General features: G+C 38.9%; 2 protein-coding genes and 1 pseudogene across 3 annotated transcripts; 1 reads left to right on the top strand and 2 right to left on the bottom strand.

Annotated features, from left to right (window-relative positions):
• Nucleotides 1-361: 361 nt before the first annotated feature.
• Nucleotides 362-7,545, bottom strand: tmem120aa (transmembrane protein 120Aa). Of its 2 annotated transcripts, none has more exons than XM_069145810.1 (12): nucleotides 7,384-7,545; nucleotides 6,043-6,161; nucleotides 5,390-5,521; nucleotides 5,224-5,283; nucleotides 5,034-5,129; nucleotides 3,691-3,780; nucleotides 3,048-3,113; nucleotides 2,871-2,932; nucleotides 2,119-2,214; nucleotides 1,514-1,578; nucleotides 1,244-1,312; nucleotides 362-1,077 (listed from the first exon to the last, which is right to left on the bottom strand). In XM_069145810.1, the coding sequence occupies exons 1-12, from the start codon at nucleotides 7,459-7,461 to the stop codon at nucleotides 964-966; spliced, it is 1,047 nt and encodes a 348-aa protein (XP_069001911.1). In that variant the 5' UTR covers nucleotides 7,462-7,545; the 3' UTR covers nucleotides 362-963. The 2 variants fall into 2 exon arrangements, with proteins under 2 accessions (XP_069001911.1, XP_069001912.1); XM_069145811.1 differs by having other exon boundaries at nucleotides 2,119-2,211.
• A 1,249-nt stretch (nucleotides 7,546-8,794) lies between these two features.
• On the bottom strand, nucleotides 8,795-11,929 carry styxl1 (serine/threonine/tyrosine interacting-like 1). Its single transcript, XM_069145533.1, has 8 exons — nucleotides 11,699-11,929; nucleotides 11,526-11,587; nucleotides 10,831-10,930; nucleotides 10,543-10,676; nucleotides 9,694-9,839; nucleotides 9,513-9,601; nucleotides 9,074-9,186; nucleotides 8,795-8,948 (listed from the first exon to the last, which is right to left on the bottom strand). The coding sequence occupies exons 1-8, from the start codon at nucleotides 11,799-11,801 to the stop codon at nucleotides 8,817-8,819; spliced, it is 879 nt and encodes a 292-aa protein (XP_069001634.1). The 5' UTR covers nucleotides 11,802-11,929; the 3' UTR covers nucleotides 8,795-8,816.
• A 3,846-nt stretch (nucleotides 11,930-15,775) lies between these two features.
• LOC138196090 (hepatic and glial cell adhesion molecule-like) lies at nucleotides 15,776-21,214 on the top strand (annotated as a pseudogene).
• Nucleotides 21,215-21,965: the final 751 nt, after the last annotated feature.

Here is a 21,965-nt window from a genome sequence, read left to right as displayed (position 1 = left end):
TAAATGAATCAGCTCAGAAACATCCCATTTAATTTATATTTCAGGGTGCATCAGTACCAGGAACATTATGTCCTCCATACTCTGGATTTAAATTCATCTTTTGCACAAAATAATGCAAAAAATTTGCCGTTCTGTTCACGTCATCTGCTACAAAAGAGACAAAACAAAGAGGCTCTTCCAGTCCCCCATTTCCACTTTAGCTTGAATAATGGTCTTGCAGAAACAACAGCGCTGATTGTGAAGCTGAAGCTGGTTAGTGACCTCGATGGTATCTGAACAATAATCACGCAGCAGCAGACGGAAACTGAAGTCGCGATTAAACCCAAAATCTGACAGAAAAAACAAAGATGAAAGAAAAGTGTCCAAAATTAAAGTTTTAATGGATGAAAGCTACTCAAACACAAACAGCTGGATCCACGTGTTCACTGTCAGCTCGATGCCGCCACCTTGTGGTCATGCTATGTATTGTAGTAAAGCACAAAACTTTTCACACCAACTTTTGAATGCAGAAAAACTGTAACATTTAAACATGAGACTTAAAAAAATGTACCACAGCTGCAAGTTAGGATGAAACATTTTATAAGTATATGTGATTTTGGAGTAATTAAAATGTTGGTTGTGAAGCAGATTTCTGGAGGAAATGTTGTGTTTTATTCAGCAGAGCTCCTGAGTAACAGATTCATGTCCGACTAAATAAATATGATTTGAATCAGTAACACGTCATCAGCAGAGCTCTAAAACATCCTGAAGGAGCTCCTGGTTGATTGTCGGTGTGATCAAGGTGACAACTTCGATCACAGATAAGAAATAAAAAGGATTTAAAAATCGTAAAGCAGCAGTTGGGCGACAATCCTGCTCCATAGAGGAAATCAGAGGTGCAGTATTTTTGCACGTTTTCTGTCCCGTAAACCGTTTTGGGGTTTTTTTTTTTGTGTGTTTCTGTCCAGTTTTTTTGTTCCGGTCTCACACAGTTTTGGACTTGTCCTGGTTGTTCATGTATTTCTGGTAAACCACTCCCAGCGTGGTGAAGAAGTTCCCCATGAAGAGCACCAGGTACGAGCAGCCGCACATCAGCACCTGGACCACATAAGAGATGAACATACACAGAAGAGGCTTTCAGAAGAGTTTAAATACACCACATCTATTTACCAAAATATCTGCAGAGTTATTATTAATTCATTTACATGTTGAATTCAATGACTTCATTAGTTTAAAATGTCTTAACTTAAGCATATGAACCAACCTGCCACTCTTTACACTCCGGCAGCTGGAACATCTGGAACAGTGTGATGCTGTTGTAGAGCTGCCAGAACTGGAAGAGAGGGAAGAGTTACACCGTCAACAACGTACGGAAGACTGTGGAAAAGTTCCTGTTCTCTAGTTCTGTGTTGTTAAACTGAGATTTTTAACCAGATTTGTTTCTTTATTATAGACAACAATAAGTTTTCATATGTATTTTATTTAATAAAAACCCTTAGATGTCCGTGTCAAGATCAAGAGAGAAGCTACTCACATGACCGAAGAACAAGAAAGGAAGCAGGAAGGTCAGACCTCTCCACATCCAGGACTGGAAACCCTCTGAACAGCAGGAGAGGACAAAGACGAGGACGAGGACGAAGGGAGGACGAAGAGAGGATGAGGAGAGGACGAAGAGAGGATGAAGACAGGAGGGGGACGAGAAGAGGATGGAGAGAGGATGAGGAGAGGACGAAGAGAGACACACGACCGGTGAACGAGGCCCGTATGGGACACAGGTACTTAAAAATACTATCATATAAATATTGAAGGTTTGTTTCATGCAGCTGTTTCCATAGAAACGACTCAAAACGAATCTGCTCAGCTCGAACAACCACAATCAGACGATGACACAATAAATCTGACAGGTCTTGTGATCGTACCAAACTGATGAGCGATCGAATTCCCCCCGAGGAGGACGTGAGAGTCTGTCGAGAACTTCTACAACAGATCGCTTCATTTCAAACCTCAGCTGAGCTGCAAGAGGAAGTCCTCACGCTGACGTGGACCAAAATAAACATCAATTTATCGCCTGCTCTGAACGTGCAGTTTGATTCCCTCCTCGAAGCGACTCATCCGGACGTCGGTCTCGGCTCCACTCACCGACGGTGAGGTCCATGTTGTGTCTCTCTCCGAGCGCTCGGAGCCGGTACAGACAGCCGCTCTGGTAATAATACTGCAGGAACTGCACGAAGCCTACTTTGCAAACGAAACACAAACACAAAAAAAAGAAGATAAAACCGGACAGAAGTTGATATCAGGTATACTGTGATCATGTTGGATGTTATTTACCTCAGAAAACACTGAAAAACAAGCAGGTTTACACCAGAAATATGACACAAAATTTAAAATATTGCCGTCTTTTACGACAGGATTTTATACAATCAGGAAATAATATATGTAAAGTCTGTTCATTTTTATATTTAATAACAGACTAAACCAGTGTTTTCCTTCATATAGTATCTTTTACTTCATCTGAGGTTTCAGATTATACAGATAAATACACTTTTAATGATTTTATTTTTGGTGGTTTCCAACCTGGAAATCAGCACAAGATGATAAAATGGATAAGAAATTAGAAATATTCCTGTTACACAAACTAATGCTTCATTTTCACTTCATTTCATTTTACTGGATACTTGACTTTTTCAGACTTCACGAAACTCACAATTCTAGTTAAAGCTGTAAAACTCAGACACACAAAGTCTTCAGTCTGGAAAAATACCAACACGTCCTGAGACGAGAGGTCGTGAGGAGGCTTCGTTCGAAGGGTTAAAGGTCAAAAGTCGCCGCCTGAGCGGTTCATAGTGTTTCTGTCATGACGTGAGGATGTCGGTTGATGTTGAATCTCTTACTTTGGTACAGACAGTAGGTCAGAAACTGGCTCCTGAACATCTGGTAGAGAGCTCCTTCAGGCCTGAGAACAAACACAATACAAACCGTCATGAAGAGCAAAATCATGTTGAAGGAAGTTTATTGTTATTATATTTCATGCAGCTGTGATGAAAACGTCCATGAAAGACGTCCCTCACCAGGTGAGCATGACTCCCGACAAGAAGGTGGACACGTAGTGATGGAACACCCACCAACCTCTGATCCTGAAACGACACGGAGGACATTCAACGATACGAGACAGGACGGAGTCCTGCTGGACGGACAGGACGGCGACGTGGTCGTACGTTCCTGTTGAACGCAGCGCAGCGATGCAACCGGAGGATCAACTACCTTCATCAGGAAGAATTCAGAGTCGTCTCTTGATCAACGTTAACGTGACCGCTGGTACGTGAACATTAGTGATGTCACCATGGAAACCTGAAACTGGAGCAGAGAAACAGCAGATTTCTTTGACGTTGTGCAACCGTGAATTCGTCCCCCAGTCAGACTGTCAACACCGAGTTCCCCCGGGACCTTCTGAGGCGTCAGAGGGTTGTTAGCTTTGTTAGCTATGTTAGCTGGCCGTTAGCTTTGTCAGCTGTTGGTTAACTTGAGTTTTTGTCCCTCTGAATACGTCCTTGTGAAGGTCGTCGCCGCCTCCCGCTCCGTGTGCATCGCTGCGCTGCGTTCAACAAGATCCCGCTGGATCACAACGACCCAACGAAGACTCCAATACGACTAAATTATTTATTAACATCACGCAATAATAAACTAAATAAGGCAGGAAGTGAAGCTGGAGACCTGGAGCCGTTGCTGATGAGGATGCTCTCCCGGATGGTGAGCGTGCAGTAGTACCACACCAACAGGAAGTTGAAGAGCGCGTCGAGAGCTCTGAAACAAAAATCACAGAAATGTTGACTTACACGCTGCTGTAAACACGTACTAATATTTAAACGTGTATATTGTTTATATTGTTTATATTGTGTATATAGTTTATATTGTGTATATTGTTTATATTGTGTATATTGTGTATATTGTTTGTATTGTGTATATTGTTTATATTGTTTATATTGTGTATATAGTTTATATTGTGTATATTGTGTATATTGTTTATATTGTGTATATTGTGTATATTGTTTATATTGTGTATATAGTTTATATTGTGTATATTGTTTATATTGTGTATATTGTGTATATTGTTTATATTGTGTATATTGTTTATATTGTTTATATTGTGTATATAGTTTATATTGTGTATATTGTGTATATAGTTTATATTGTGTATATTGTGTATATTGTTTATATTGTGTATATAGTTTATATTGTGTATATTGTGTACATTGTGTATATTGTGTATATTGTGTATATTGTGTATATTGTGTATATTGTTTATATTGTGTACATTGTTTGTATTGTGTATATTGTTTATATTGTGTATATAGTTTATATTGTGTATATTGTGTATATTGTTTATATTGTGTATATTGTTTATATTGTGTATATTGTGTACATTGTGTATATTGTTTATATTGTGTATATTGTGTATATTGTTTATATTGTGTATATTGTTTATATTGTTTATATTGTGTATATTGTGTATATTGTGTCTATTGTGTATATTGTTTATATTGTGTATATTGTTTGTATTGTGTATATTGTTTGTATTGTGTATATTGTTTATATTGTTTATATTGTGTATATTGTGTATATTGTGTCTATTGTGTATATTGTTTATATTGTGTATATTGTTTGTATTGTGTATATTGTTTGTATTGTGTATATTGTTTATATTGTGTACATTGTTTGTATTGTTTGTATTGTGTATATTGTTTATATTGTGTATATTGTTTGTATTGTGTATATTGTTTGTATTGTGTATATTGTTTATATTGTGTACATTGTTTGTATTGTTTGTATTGTGTATATTGTTTATATTGTGTATATTGTTTGTATTGTGTATATTGTTTGTATTGTGTATATTGTTTATATTGTGTACATTGTTTGTATTGTTTGTATTGTGTATATTGTTTATATTGTGTATATTGTTTGTATTGTGTATATTGTTTGTATTGTGTATATTGTTTATATTGTGTACATTGTTTGTATTGTTTGTATTGTGTATATTGTGTATATTGTGTCTATACCTGTAGCTGAACAAGAAGCGACACGTGAAGGAGAAGACGAAGAGGATGACGGTGAGGATCAGTTTGAACTTCTCGTATTCGTCTTTGTAGGCAAATCTGTTCGTTGAAAAAACAAAAAACGAGAGACGATTCAAACGTGACGACGACACGTAAAAAACCTAAAAACATAAATAGTTTTTTTGCGACTCACTTTGACTGTTTGTCGAGGAGCGTCACGTTGACGTTCCCTAAAACCAGAGTGAGGTACAACCTGGACAAGAAGTAGACCCAGATTAAAAACAACAACAACAACGTGTTTTCTCTTTTAATATCAAGCTCTCTCAGATTCATCGTCACGGCGACAGACTCCTCCTTACCCGTTCTTCTTTGGGAGAAAAGCCTCCATCTCGGAGAAAGCATCCGTTTTGTCTTTGATGGCGTCCTCCATGTCAGCGATGGCGTCCGCGTCCTCCAGACTCAGTTTGGGTGTCGGATGGTTTTCTTTGCATCTGATCAAAGAAAAAAAACAAAAACATTAAGAGGTATTTATTAAATGTTGTTTTCCAAAACACCGAGAGGGTCGATTACAGATCTCATCTGGTTCTCCGGACGTCTAAGCTTTCAAAACAAATGAATCAAACTTTATTTATACAGCACGTTTTATACAGTCAGGTGCAGTTCAAAGGGATTAACAGATGATTGACAGGCCAGATAGTAGTAATAACAACAATAAGAATAATAGGACAGACAGTTATAGGCCAAAACAAAAATTTTAAGAGCAATTCAAAAAGAAAATTTAAAAACAAAGTAAAAAAAAGAAAAAACTATTTCAGACCAATGCAAGAAAAAAATAGATTAAAAGCTCAAATAAATAGACGGATATTCAGAACTTTTTGTCGACATAATAACCAACAAGATTTTTCTGAATTTCGATGATAAAGAAACACGTGACCCCCACCAACACAAAGAGAAACGCTCTGATAATAATAATAATAATAATAATAATAATAATATAATAATAAAAACTCGCCCTTCCAGCGACCCCGTGAGCTCCTTCAGTTTCCTCCTCTGGCGTGCGATGGCCGTGGAGCAGCTCTCCTGCAGCCGACTCACTTCCTCCAGCTTCTGCTTGTAGAGACGATGAGTGTCCTTGTGGAGGAGAAATACATTCATTATGGTTTTCATTTTTAATTATGATCGAACCTGCAACTCTGGGAGGACACGAAAAAGCTGCCAGTGAATCTCCGCTCGAGCAGGTGAACATTTATCTTTGCAGGTTGTAAAATAAAAGTCAATAATAATAATAATAATAATAATAATAATATAGGATTTATTTTTTATTGGGCTTTTGTGATTAAACTGTAATTTTAATCATATTTTAGATGATAATGTGTCTCTTGCTCTCCACAGATTGAATTTTAATATTGTGTTTATATTTGTGAGGTTTGGCTGTTTTCTTTCTATATTTTAGACATTTATCACCCTTTACTAATTATTTCCTCTCATGTATAAATTAATCTGATTGTTTTAATCCTGGTTAATTACACGCAGAACTTTTGTTGACCGCCGCTGAGTTTGATATGTTATGTAAATAAATCTGACGCAACTTGTTAAAGTAAGTAAAAAATAAAAATATTTCTTATGTATTACATCATCATATCAACACTGTTAACAAGCATGAATATTATTTTATTACTGCAGCTACTGGAGGTGGAGGGAGCTACACTTATAATTGATAATAATAACTATAATATGAAAGATTGTTTATTGATAAACATCCGTTTTTTTAAACAGTTATTTAAATGAGAAATGTCACCACTGCTTTAAAACACTAGTTTATGAACTTGGCCAACATTTTGCAATTTAAATTAACACATGAAAAGTATCTTGTAACTACAGCTGTCAGTTAAATGTGGATAAATGTAGGAATGTAAAGTTTAAAATATAAATACTCAAAAAGAAAAAGTATTTCCAAACGGAAGAGTTTCACTTTCTTTCAAGTTGAGCTGATAAAAACATGTTTTACTTCCACATGACATTAATTCCAGTTTATAGTTTTTGGGTTTGAAGACTTCTCAAACTCATCAACTGACTTTCAGCTGTCTCCAAAACCCTTCCGGTGCTTCCTCAAAACAGCGTCGTGTTGGGACAAGTGGAACAAAGGTTCCGGTGAGGAGAGAAGGCAGCTGTCCACGCTGTGATCTACTTTGACTTTGACTTTGACTTTTAGTTTGACTTTTAATGTCGGCTGTTGAAGGCAGTCATCCCCGGCTGCTGAGGGCGGCCCTCGCGGTGCCCTCCCACCCACACGGCTCGTTTCCTCGCTCGGGCCACACTTCAAGAGGTGCTCTCCTAAAACGGTTGAGCTCACCTGCATCCGTTGGTAGTCCTCCTCTAAATCCTCCCATTCCCGCAAACACTCCGAAAAACCCGTCGGACTGAACAACATGTTTCTACCCCGAGTTCATAAAACCACCAGGAGTTGAGTAAAAGTCCAGATCTGCTGTGCAACAGTTATTCAACTGGTAGCGTCAAAGCGACACCAACAAAGAAGAGTGACTTCCTGTCTTCGCCTTCACAATAAAATCCCCAAAACATCAGCGTTTACTGTTTGGGAGCATAAAAAACTATTAACAATACATTTTAAAATCTATCAATTCATTTTTTTTTTGTTTCCAATATACAAAAAAAAAGTAAATCAAAGCAGCCTGATGCAAATTAATACGAGAGAAGCCGTATAACTTCATGATATCTTATACAAATAAATGGTGTAATGTTATGTTGTGTTTATGTTTGTATGTTTGTATAATTAAGTTTGTGTTGTTGCCGTTTTTGCCAATATTGTCATTAAACTCCATTGAACCCTATCTGTCATTTATAACCATAAAAACAAACACAAAATAATGTTCTTTCCCGTTTACTGCATCAATTATTGTATTATTTTATTGTACATAGATTTTTCCAACATATTATATGTAACAGTCCTGCTATATCTGTTTTAGTTCGACTCTCTTTATTGGCCTCTCCAATAATGTTGGCACCTCCTGAACAGCCATGTCAGGACTGAGACACAGCTGATGACCAACAGGGGCCTGAATCATGAATACATTATTAATTTATTCATTTAAGAAAACAGAAGAGCTCCTACAGACAGTTCAGAATAACAGGAGGGCCTTTCTTTTGGTGCCCTTACATTTGGAATGAAACCTGATACCTTCATTTATTTTCAGTCCTACAGATCATTGATCTTTTTACCATTAATATTAATAAAACAAATCTATTTTAATGGCATTTTAGGGATAATTAATGCATAAATTAATGAATTTTTAAATCAGTAATGTCTTTTTAATGGATATTGTGCAGTTAATTTTTTTTCAAGGGAAAAAAAATACACTTAATTAAAGAAAAAAGTAAACCATCCTTTAATTAACACCTTAAATTGTCTTAATTTTCTAATCCCGGTAAATTCATGCGTGGTTTTCATTGTTTAGGGTGAATTTAAGGTATCTCGCTTCATTTTAAGCCCTTTAAACCATGAAAAAAAAGTCCATTAAATTGATTAATTATCCATTCAAATCCTTTAATTTCTTTTAATTAATCAATTATCCTATTGCCTGGTGTGGAACCTTTAATTTGCACCTAATTAAAAAATGGGGTTCTTTTCAAATGAAAGATGAGTTTTCATGGTTTTAAGTCAAAACTATGAAGTAAAACTGTTTTAAATTTAGGAGCCCAACAAAGTCTTATATACACAAGAATTAGATTTTCTCCACATTGTCATAGAAACAGTTTCTTTTTTTATTGTTAGAAATGAGGTTGTGAAATGTCCGTCAGTTTGGTTCTCTTGGTGTGAAGCTCCCAGTCAGACAGCTGCTCCAGGAACCCCGTGTTGGGCCTCATGGAGGGTTTACATCTGAGGGTGGATCTCCAGGCCTCCTGGAGGAGTCAGACCAACAGAGTAATGCAACAAACTGCGTTTCAAGACTCTTCTGGCAGAATGAGGACCTTTAATCTGTGCACACGTTGGACCTTTAATCTGTGCACATGTGAGTCCCACTTGCCTCCAGTGTGTTCTTGAGGTGGTGCATCAGGAAGGCGATGGTCACGGTGCTGCAGCGGCTTCTTCCTTGTTTGGAAACTATCAGGACACGAGAGTTCGACTTGATGCGAGAATCTGAAAACAGGAGAATGAACCGATCGACTACGTTCATCTCAAATTTAAAAAAAAATTACATTCTTTGTCTGTTATGATCATTTAAAACGAAAAAAAACCTGGAAGATGGATAGTGCAGTCATTTCAATTGTAGATAAAATCCATATCATGACCTTTGACCTTTTAGCAGCACAGTGAATTTTACTGTATGTTTAAATCTTTAACTTCAGTCTGAACCAAAATTAAAAACATGCACAGATTTTTTGAAAACTCAAAACTTCTATAAATGAAACTCCAAAAACAGGAATTTAAACCCGCTTATTAATTAAAGTTTTGTTACAACTTACCAATAAAAGTACAAATCTTTTCAAAACTGGAATATAAATCAGAGTCCACTGAGTCGGCCACAGGGATGTTCAGGACGCTGTGGTTCCCTCTTATGGATCGAGAGTTAAAAGAAATTCAACATGTATTAAAAACAACGTTCAGAATTTTCTCCGATATTTTAAACCTCCAGTCCGTCCGTACTCCAGAGGGTCGCTCAGCGAGAGGCTGACGATGGCTCTGATCTTCAGGTCTCGCAGGATATCGGAGTCCATGGCTTGATTCTGGTCGCCCATGTACAGCAGGCCGGCGATGACCTCCACCGGATACATGTTCAGGTTCTCCAGCTCCTGAGGGAATCACACACTTTAAAACACATGTTTAAGCATCAATCGCAATCAAATCCTGTTGGAGGAAAAAATGAGGATGAAGATGTGTGAAAACCTGAACTGTGGTCCCTAAAACCTCAGGATGGAAATTATATTAGAATAATATTTCCAGAGAAATCCTGATTTATTGCTATTCTGTGTTGAAATCGAGTTGTGTAACTTTACTTTATTTACAGGAAGTGGCTGCAATATTATCCATCTGCACAATGTGCAATCCATTAAATGAAATGACCTTTCTATAAATATTAATTATCTAAAGAATATCAAATATTTGGAAAAGATTCATCAAGATTTTTAAATAACCCAAACTCACTGTAACTTTGGAGCAGGTAGACTCATAGTTTGGGCGTCTGCACCAATCAGAGTTTTCAACTACAAATATGGAAACAAACTTCACTCAAATCAAAATGACTGGATGAATGTTGATTTTTGACCTGTTCGGTAAATTGGATCCAACTTTCTCCAGACTCTGTTGTTAAAATCAGCCTTAATCCTGCATTGGAAATCACTGCGTGGGCTCAGAAACACCTCCACAAAAGAAATCACTGTCTGCGAACACATTTCGTTGCTTCATTGAATTGCAATCAGCTTTCTCCAGACTTTGCACCGCCTGCTGATTAAAAACGAGTCGTCAGGTCAGGCGTGTGCGTTTGTTTTGTTTTACCGCGATGGTGTAAAGGATCTTCTCGGTTCTTAAAAAATGGTACAGAGCTGAGAACAGCTGAAAGCCTCCTCTCAGGATGCCGACCGGGAAGCGGCTGACCTCAGCGAGCGTCCGGGCGCAGTCCAAGGCTCTGCCTGCAAACACGGCGACACATCTGTGGTTGAAATATAATCCATCGTCTGCAGGGAACTCCGAGTTTTCATCTGCTACACCAGTGCAGGGAAATTGTGGAAAATACTTTTTTTTCCCTTCAAATTCTTCAGATAAGAAGACACATGTGTTTGGTACCTGGTTCCTGTGGACTGCTGGTGCTGCCGTCGTAGACCACCACATGCTGCATGCTGTCGACCTCCACCGCCTCCGGCAGCATGAACAGTCCATTTGGATCCTAGAAAGAATCACCTGGACAGGTTGGACACAAAACGTCCGACACGCCTGGAGGAATTTTGGTTGGTTTTGAAATAAAAAAAAAAAAAAATACGAGTATTTTGTAATTGTTACGATCAAAATGTTTTGTTTTGTGGCGTCTTTTCTCCAAAAATTCAATGTAATTTGCGGAGTTTGAAGTGATGAGAGGTCGAAAAGCTTCGTTGATTTTAAACGACCAGTTATTTTTGTTCATAAATCCAGTTTTGTTTGGAGAGGTGACTTTATGCCGTAAACATTTTCTTCAGCTTCTGTTGATTCAACATTTTGCGGAACAATCGGGGGAATTTTTCCACAAATATTGCAGAGATTGCTTGAATTTTGCATGAATTATTTTTATTTCCATCTTATCAGGTATCTGATCAGGGATGACAGCAGAGTGTGAAAAGGTATCTACAATGTGGAATATTACATGTTTTAGTGGGGAACCACACAACCTACTTTTTGAATTTATTTAAATACATTTATTTAACTTTAAATTTAGCATTAAATTTCTCCAAAAAGCCAAACTTCTGTCCATTTGTAGCCATCAGTGAGACAGACATGTGAAAAAGTACCTTTTTTGCATTTTTGGCTACCACGATGTGACTTGCGTAGTAATCTTGGGCTTCACGAGCATCTAGAAAAAGAGAGTACGACACAAGTCAGACTCAGTTCGTCTTGAATTGGACTCCGAGAGACTCCAGTCGGTTCTGGACTTCTCGGTCACGGCCTTACTCCCGTCTCTCACCGATCAAACACAGGTAGTTGATCTCCGCCAGCCTCGGCACGCTGCGCCGCTGGTTCAGGAGGTTGAAGAGCTCCATCGGCTCCAACGACACGATTTCAGCCATCGCGAGAACAACGACGACGAAGATTCAGTCGGACAGAAAACTAAATATCAAGAGAGAATGAACGTGAACGTGAAAAAGCCTCCAAGAGGGAGCACGCTGTCCTCAGCCAGCACAGCTGTTGTTAGTCCGTTGCTAAGCAACGCAGCATCTTCCCTCACCGGTGGTTGGTGGCGATATAAAAAAAAAAGCCTTAAAGTGACAGTTAGCAATTTCTTGATCACGTCATGACTTGTATCAGCTGCTCATTATTGATTTCTCGATAAACTGAAAAGAAAAATTATAATTTGTTATTTTATACTAAACATGATTGTTTATTGTTATTGTAAAGTACCAGTTTAATAAATGTAGTGAATCACTCAGGAGTAGTGGAGAAAGTGGTGGAGGACCGGAGGGTCCAGACGGGTCGGAGTTTAAAATGATTCTGAGGTTTGGAGGAGAGAGAGGTTTCCTCCATCAGCCCGGTATTAAAAAATCAGATTGGAGATATTCTCATGGCGAAAGTTTTGAAGCACGGAAATTTGTTGATTATGTTGAAATGAAGAGCAAACAGGATTAAAGAAATAGGGCGGTTTAAAGTAGTGAGCACAAACAGCATCCGAAGAGAAAGTAGGTGGAGTAAGGAGTGATTTGGGGGGTTAGAGTCACGATGGAGGAAATTAAAGCAACCCTTAAAGGAGGAACTTTAAAAGGAGCCCGAAGGCTGCAGGTAACGAGATGGGATGAGGAGAGACAGTGATTATGTTGTGCTGGATTTTGAGGAATAGAAAAATAAAAATAGACTTAAATGAAGATATTGAGGAGATTGATACAACATTTATTTACAATACTGGAAGCAGCAAATCAAACAATTGCTAAAAGTAAAGGAAGGATGAAAAGAAAGGCTGCCCCCTGGTGGACAGATGAGTGTGGGAGGGCGGTGGAAGAAAGAAACAAAGCTCTTAAGTTATTAAAAAAAGATCACAATTTCCAGAATTTAATACAATACAAACAAGCAAGAGTTCAGAGAATCATTCGGAAAGCAAAAAGGGAAAGCTGGCGGAATTACTGCAGCAGAACTGGGAAATCAACAAGAGAGGAAGAGAACAGCTCATCCTGGTACACAGGAAAAATAGGGGAGTAATTTTTCCAGAGTTACTATTATTTTCCTCCAAAGGAGTAATATTTCATCATTTTGGAGCGTAATTACTACCGGGAGCCAGTCGAGCAAATATTCAGAATAAAATCTATTGGAGTAAAACAGTGTGGCCACGCCCACGCTTTATGGACATATTAACGCCAGGTGGATTGTCGACACCTGAATTGTACTCTGGAGGGAGTTTTGACATACAAATGTCATACAGGTGTGATGACGCAAGTTTGTTTATTGTGCCATACTGTTTCCTATGATGTCGTATTCAGGAGTGAAAAGGCCAACATTTTATTTTTCATTTTACAGAGGTCCAATTATATTTTCTTAATGTATTCTGTAAAATATCAGTTTTGATGTATTGTACATTTATTATATTTTTTTTTTCAAAATAAAGTGTGCTTTGTTAAATACTGATATCTGATTTATTTAACTTGTTGAGTTTAAAGATAACCTTCCAGAGTAAGTTATCACAGGTTTTAATCACAATTTAAGTATATATTGAATGGAATTCAATTCTATATAGAGTTGAATCCAATTCCATAGAGTGAAATTTAATTCTATATGGAGTGAAATGTACAAAGTGAAACTCTAAATGGAGTGAAATATAACTCTAAATTGAGTGAAATGGCAGTAGAGTTGTTTTCAATTTATGCTACATGGAGTAAATTATCATGTAGAGTTAAATATAAACACTGAATAGAGTAAAAAATACTCTGAATTATTAACTCTGAGGCAAGAGTAAATTTGACGATATTTAGACTGGGACCAAATGTTATACTGTATTTTCTAGAGTACATTTTTTTTCAATTTCAGTAAAATGTACTCTGACAAATTAACTGTATTCTTGAAAGAAGAGACAATACTAACAGTCCACTTGATGCACCATTTAATTCAGAAGAATTGAAAAGAGCAATAGAAAGAGCTGGATTGACATCGCCAGGGAAGGATGAAATATGTAATATAATGCTGAAGCATCTAGGTAGGTTAGCGATGACGACATTGTCATTGTTTTATAATAAGGTTTGAGAAGTGGGGAGACTGAAGAGTTCATGGAAAGAAGCTGTGATGATCCCAATCAGGAAACCAGGTAAAGACTCATCAAACCCAACAAATTAAAGACCCATAGCACTAACATCTCATGTAGGTCAGGTTATGGAGAGGATGATAGCACAGATTAACATTTTATATGGAGACCAGGGGAATGATAACACCTCATCAAAGTGGGTTTCAGAAAGGCAGAGGAACTATGGACCCAATTATTTGTTTAGAAACAGAAGTCAAAAAAGCCCAGGTAAATAAGGAGGCAGTGATGGCGGTGTTTTCTGATGTGGAGAAGGCGTATGATATGGTTTGGAAGGAGGGTTGTTGATTAGATTAAATATGATGGGAATAGGTGGCAGAGTATATAATTGGATTAAAGACTTTTTACTTGACAGATTTATTCAAGTCAGAATTGGGACAGCACTATGGAGAAGATACCCGGTAGAGAACGGGACACCTCAGGGTGGTGTAATCAGTCCGATACTGTTCTCCATCATGATAAATGATGTGTTCCTTCAAGGTCACGGGGATATAATTTCCCCTCGGGGATTAATAAAGTGTATAAAATCAAAAAAAAAAATATTGAATGATCCCTGTTTGCTGATGATGGAGCATTGTGGAAGAGGGGGAAGAACATAAACTATATTAAAGGGAAAGTACAAGAGGCTGTGAATGAAGTAGAACGATGGTCTTATTCATGGGATTCAAGTTTTCTGTGGGAAAAACTAAAACAATGTGGTTTACTAGAAAGAGAGGAGTTGATGCTCAGATAAAGATGTACGGACAAAAGATTGAACAAGTGGAAGTTTGTAGGTTTCTAGGTGTGTGGTTCGATGAGAAGTTAACATGGAATGAGCGGATAGAGGATAGTTATGAATATTTTAAATGTGATGAGGTGTCTAACAGGGTCAGAATGGGGAGCCAGCAGGTCTGCAATGAAAAATATTGATATCGCTGTGATGAGATCAGTTCTGGATTATGGGTGTGTGGTATTTGGATCAGCGGCAAAAACTTCATTAAAGAAGCTGGAAGTGGTGAATCCCAAACTCTGAGACTCTGTTGTGCTTTTAGAAGAAGTCCTGTGTCTTCAGGTGGAGGAGGGTGAGACGCTGCTGCATTTGAGACGCAAGCTATTAACTTTGAACTATTGAACCTTAGTCCAGGGAGAAAAGATGCAAAGCAATTAATAATATATTCCACATAAATCTCTTTTTACATTTAGTTTGTAATTTAAATTAGATGTAACTATTTACGGTACCTTCGGTTGTTGGCTGATAATCTGCATGTTCAATGCAGAACAAGATAATATACGTTGCCAAATTCTGACTAAAGTGGACATTCATGGTCCCCACAGGATGACTGGAAATAATCTCAGTGACTCCACTGACCAGAAGAACAAATCTTCCCTCTGTGCAAACCTCGAGTGTGACACGAGTCTTAAAAATGAAAGTCTAGTTTTTCATTTGTCATCGATAATCATGGTCCCCAGATGATAAATCCACGTTTAGGTGGGTCTCCGACTGTTCCTGCTGCACTAAGTCAGTTCCTACGTGGATCAACTGCCATCGTATTTACAGAGAACATTCATGGTTCCCAGAGGATAATATTTTTTTTCCTCAAGTAAACTTTACAGGTTTATTTCCTGTCACATTTAAAGGTCGAAAGTAAAAGCAAAATGAAAACTGAAGTTTCTCATGACTCTGTTAAACATATCAAATATTGAAGTAATTGTTCCAGAGAAAACATGAAGTCATGCAAACACACACACTTTTGTCCTGCTGCTGCAGTGTTTTCTGAGAACAACATGTACTCAGTCCCAGCAGCGCCTGAATGAATGACTGTGTCCTCCGTCCTGCCCAGAGACGCAAATCATGCTGGTCGTCCGGGAGGAAAACAAAGCCTGAGACCCAAGATGAAGGCCGAGAGGGAGGCTGCTTCACAAGCTAAAACATTTTACCACGTTTTACTGCTCGTATGTCTCGACTTCTTCAACTCAGGTATGTTACTTCTTTTCTTTTTGAGCAAAATTTGCTTTAAAATTTGGTGCACAAGTAGATCCAGAAGTTTTGCCTTAGAGTTGTTTATGCATTGTATCTGATGCATGGTTGAAAATGGTGCAAATGTGTTTTTGCATGTTTGTTTGTATGCTCTTTAGTTTTTTTACATATGAGAGAATCAGTAAATATTGATCGAGCTTGTTGCTTCTCTGTTGCTCAATAGCTCGCATGGTTTGAAACAATCAGAGGACGCTTCCAGATCATTTTGCAAATAGACACAAAGATTTTCAGTTGAACTTGCAACTCCTGAAGCAGCTGTGCTTTCATAATAGATGATTTGGTGTCAGAAGAAAATGCAAAACAACAGGAAGTTACATAATTTCTTCATAAATAAAAGCAGATCGTGGAAAAGCTTTGACCTGCTGTGACACAACTGCAGGTTTCTGATCATTTGTGCAGTGTTTTGCATGATATTATTCCACCTGAATGTCACTAAATAAGTATGAATTCAGAAGATATGCCGTGACTAAACTCTGAAAACGGAACATTAGAGCTCTCACAAAGGGTGTTGTTTGTTGTATTGGACTGTATTAGACCGTGTGGGTGTTTTCACAGTCTCGGGCCCACCCCCCCTTTTGAAAGTCATACTGTAACTGTGCCTACGGTCTGTACCAGAACCGCTGTCTTCAGCTGTCTTCAGCTGTCTCCAGCTGTCTTCAGCTGCGTGTCACCACCGTCCTGCCATTGTTGAGGCTGTCGGCGGAGTCACTGAGCAGCTCTGTTTCTGCAGCGCTAGCACGGCGTCTGGATCGCTCCCAGTGCTCTTTTCATGAACTGCCAAGAAGGAAATTCGAACAAACAATCCCCACTTTTGTTGGCTCACGCCGGCCCATCCCAAAGACTTCGACAGCCGTTACCATGGCGATGCGGATCTGCCATGAAAAACTGGCTGCGGTGTACAGCGGTGGCGGGGCGTGGTGCTCTTCGTCACGTATGTTCAGAAGTGATACCGAAGTTCTTCTTCATTTAAGTGCCGTCACGGCTGCAGATGGTCGTTCATGAAGCTGCAACAGCAGACAACATTCATACTGAAGGATTCAGTTCTCGTGTTCAGTGCCGATGCAGACGGGCGTGGAGCGTCGTTTTCTTCTTGGCACTCGACCAAGTTAGTTTCCCACTGCAGAGCAACAAGAACGTTTTTATCAAGTGCAGATGTTGTAAGAATAAATCGTTTTTTAATGTTAAAGAATTGTCCATTATTTGTCCAATAAGAACCATCGAATCACCAATCAGTTTAAAATATTGTTGGCTTTTTATCGAACATGCAAGAAACCAAGTTTCTGCAGATTTATAATTCTCTGCAAACTCATAATTAAATAGTTGACAAAATATTTAAGACTAGAAACATCTCAGATAACAATGGCTGTTTGATAGATTGTTTTTGTCGTCTCTTAGACTTTGAATATCCTGTACATTCATACAGTAATCTTACATTTTTAAATGTACATTATATTGTTTTGATCACACCCTCAGAAAAAAGTTGCAGGCTGCAGTGCATGTAAGACTTTGTACAGGATAGCCGTGGCAAGCCTTAGCTCAAGCTAAATCTACATTTCTGTACATTGATTTTCATGTAGATATTAATAGTACTAGTGGAGATGAACACGTATCATGGATGCGTGTATTTCCTATGAACTATATGGACGATAAATGAACAAGATAAAATTTATTTTCTGAAACAAAAACGAGCAAGAAGCTGGCAGAACATATTCTGTTTGTCGATATGGTTTTTATCCTCTCGTAGTTTGTGAAGATCATTCAGAAACGTGTGGACTCATCTGCGTGATCAGTTCCAGAGGCTCTAGTAGGTACAGCTCTGTCCTCAGACAGATCTATCCGGAGTGATGTGTCATTAGATATCGGCATTCCCATAAATCTGTTCACAAGAGGAGCTTTAAACTCACTTGAATGCTGTGACCTTTGTCCCGTGTGTCTCTGCAGGTGAAGTGCTGGCGGTGAACATGACCATCCCAAACAGCCTCATCAGAGGTTCAGCAGGCGGCGAGGCCGTTCTGTCCGTCCGCTACGACAGCTTCAGCCTCGACCCGCCGGTCATTAAGTGGCAGCTGCAGAGGGAAAAGTCCGTCACCGTCGTCCAGTCCATTGGAACGGATATCATCGGGACCCTGAGGCCGGAGTACCGAGACCGCATCCTGGTGTTTGAGAACGGGACTCTGCTCCTCCACAACCTCCGACTGTCCGACGACGGAACGTACGAAGTGGAGATCTCCATCACAGACGACAGCTTCACAGGAGAGGGCAGCATCACACTCACCGTCGACGGTAGGGGGACGGGTTCTCTTGTACGAGTCTGTAAGGTCTTACCCATACACCATATTTACTGTTCTCTTGTGTCTCCACATCCAGAAACTATATCCCGGCCCTTTATCCACATGGAGGCGTCATCGGTACTGGAGCTCAGCGAGAATGTCATCCTCAACTGTTCCCACGACAACGGAACCAGAACGACATACCGGTGGTTCAAAGGTGGGAAGCCGCTGACCAACGTGACGAGGTTCGTGTTGTCACCTGACCAGAAGCTCTTGACCATCTCACGGGTGCTGATGGTGGATGATGACGTCTACACCTGCGCGGTGGAGAATCCTGTGGGCAACATGACGAGCCTGCCCATCAGACTGACCGTTTACAGTGAGTCTTAGTTGCATAATTCAAAGTGGCACCAGTGTAACAGGCAGGGAATCACAGAAACAACACTAGATCACCCTCCGGACACCTGTACCAAATTTCATACCAATCCATCCAATAGTTGTGGAGATATTTCAGTCAAGACCAAAGCAACAAACAGGCACTACTTTACTCCGATTTTCTAAGTATATATTCAGTAATCGTATCGTGTAAAATCTTTTTTTTTTTTTTTATTGTTGTTGTGTAGTGCCTTTACTGTTACTCTGCATATCCTACCAGGAAGAAGTTCCCTCTACATCATCCTTTCCACTGGAGGCATCTTCCTCCTCATCACCTTGGTGACCGTATGCGCCTGCTGGACGCCTTCTAAAAAGTAAGTATTGTTATTAGGCTTTAAGAATAAAACCCCAAATAGGACAAGACTGATTAAAAAAAAAAAAAAAGGCCGAGCTGGAAAGCACTGATACCATTTTGTCTTCTTAGGTCTCGACATCCACCAAGAAAGCCTGTGTCCAGTTATTATGACCACCCTCGTCACCTACCAATCAATCACACAGGTAAAGTGTGTTTTGGTTTAGGCTTCATTTAATGCTGATAGAGAAATTAGACTGTGTACGAATGATGGTCCGATGTTTTGTGCTTTGCCACAGATGATGTGCTTCCAAAAATAACAGAGAATAACGGGATAAATGCAGTAACTTCACTTTACATCCTCCAGCAAAAGGTACCTCTTTCATCAACACTCTAATCCGTTTACATCCTGTGACTCACATCAGGTAGCAAGACTTAAAACCGGAGGAAAATCTAAATCGTTAACACAGTTAGCTGTGCAAACCAATAGACCCAGAGATAGTAATGCAGTATTTATATCTAAACTATATAAATGCAACGCTATTAATGCCATATATTCGGGCTGATGTCGTCCTGTTTTGCAGGATCCCTCCATGGATGACTCCTCCAGTAACAGCATTGGATCTCCGTCTGAACTCGACAACCCGCCATGCTACTCCAGTTCCCCAAAGTACTCCGATTCTCTTACCCGGTCAACCGGGTGCCCCGCCCATAACTCCCACTGGTTCACCTGAAAGATCAGAAACTCTCCACAACGCAGCAAGCGGGAGGTCACGCCATGTTACCGTGTTCTGCTCCTGACTCCGAAGAGCCCCGAGCATCGGATGTTAGAGAAAGAGCTCAAAACCATTTCCTGAGTTTTTACACCAATGGAAATTATGACTTAAATATCAGTTGTTTTTAAAGTTAGAGGGACAGACTGTGGAGGAATACCGAGGCAGTGTGACATCAGATGTGTTTTGAAATGACTCTGAAGTCCGTATTTATCACTCGTCACTGTTGTTGGTTGGTTAACGGCAGTGACCACAGCGATGTTCGTGTGATAAAGAAACTGGTAAGTCAGTTACAGAAGTGCGACTGTGTGATATGTTACGTTGTGTTCAATGAAACCCAAAAATTACTTTGTAATATTTTGTGGAATAATATAAATTAGTATTTTAGTTCTACTAGATGATTTAATAGAACTTTCAGTTTAAACAGAGATGAAGCCATGCTGGAGTAGGGGCCATGGTGTTTGAATTTTATACATACTGTACTTTAATAAAAGGAGAAATTCTCAAAAGTCTGTTTTTTTGTAGTATTTGCATCTATAGTAGTCCTTGTGTCTTCATGTCTTTTGCGTTGTGTCTCTTTGGCTCGAGCAAACTGGTCATTTGGGACAAAAAGGGGCGGAGCCTCACCGATTGTCTTCAGAACGAATAAAGCTTATAGTGATTACTGATAAACTTGGTTATTGATATAATTCAAGCACTCCTGCTGTTATTTCTCATTATTCTACACTGTGAACGGCTGTTATGAATCCTCCAGTTCAGATTCTGTCCGTCACCATCTTTGCTAGTTCGGAGTGGTTTGGAGCAGGAAGTGACCATATTTGGATGAGCTGGGGGAGGAGCCAGCGGTGGATCTAACTGATCTGATTGGAAACCTTGACTAAACTTTGAAAAGAGTAATGCCAATATTTTAATTAACATTTTTGCAACGTGTGAAACACATTTCTACAACCTTGTGGATGTGCACTTACGTTCTTAAGACTAAGTGTGGTTATTTGGACAGATCCATTGGTTATATATAATTTGGACTTGTTCATAGTCTTCTTTACAGCCTTTTGCAGCACTTTTTTTTACTGCCAAGAGACACTCATGTAAAACTATTTTCAGGAATGTGTATTGTGTGGCCCACATGCACATATAAACAACAAATGTTAACTTCATGGTGGTGCTATAAAGTGTTGCTGAATCCAGAGGGGTACAACTTCTTGGCACCATGAATATCTGGTGGTCCATCCAAAGGTTGCTTAAAGATTTCTGTATAAAAAACGTGAACCTTCTTGGTGACAATACAGAAAAAGTCAAGCGGTCACCAAACCCAGGATTCATTCTGAGGAACATGAATGTCTGCACCGAACTTCATGGCAATTCATTAAATTGTTTTCAGTAACGCTTTATTTTTAAGCTGCTTTGTTCAAAATATAAACATCGATAATAAAATGTTCAACGTGGTCGTCTGACTCACAATAACTTGTGTAGCACACAATAGCAAGGACAAAAATTCATGAAGTATAATATTTTATCGTGTATGTTCATTTTTGTTGTATGTTTGACTTATAGAATAATACCAGCAGGTGATCGAGATAAAGCTGATATCAACAGCTTTTAGTGAATAAACCTCTACAGACTTGACTTTCAGTGGATTATATTCCACTTTTTCAAATGTAGACAAACAGAATTTAGTTTTGAAGGTTAATTTGCATATTTCTGAACACTCCAACGTGATGTCATAAAGGGAGTGATGTCACTATATTCAGTGTTTTGTTGTCAGAACCTTCGGAATTCACTCACTCAGATACACACTTGTTGGATCGACACTCACTTGTTTGCAAAGTTATCATACGTTTAATCCATGAACATGGACGTGAACATCGACTCGGCACTGAAGACTAAAACTTGCAGCACTTCTAGCGACAGTAAGTGGAGACTCCAGGAAAAACCTGCGTTGTTGTCAGATATTGGGATTGAACTCAAACCTGAGACAGACCTCTGATTTGTTCTTTTGAGCCAATTTTATTCAATTAGTGTTTCCAATTTACAGCAAATTAATGTTCCACTGTGATTTCTCATTTGCAGAATACAGTAGCATCATGTCACTAAAAAATACATCTGTGAATGGAGAGAATAAAGAAGGCCTCATGGAACCGGCTTGTTGTCACACGACAGCGGCGAA

This window comes from Embiotoca jacksoni, unplaced genomic scaffold, assembly GCF_022577435.1.
Source record: "Embiotoca jacksoni isolate LCO1_2020_lvr unplaced genomic scaffold, fEmbJac1.0.p SCAF_13, whole genome shotgun sequence".
NCBI lineage: Eukaryota > Metazoa > Chordata > Actinopteri > Embiotocidae > Embiotoca > Embiotoca jacksoni.
This window is presented reverse-complemented; position numbering and strand designations above follow the sequence as displayed.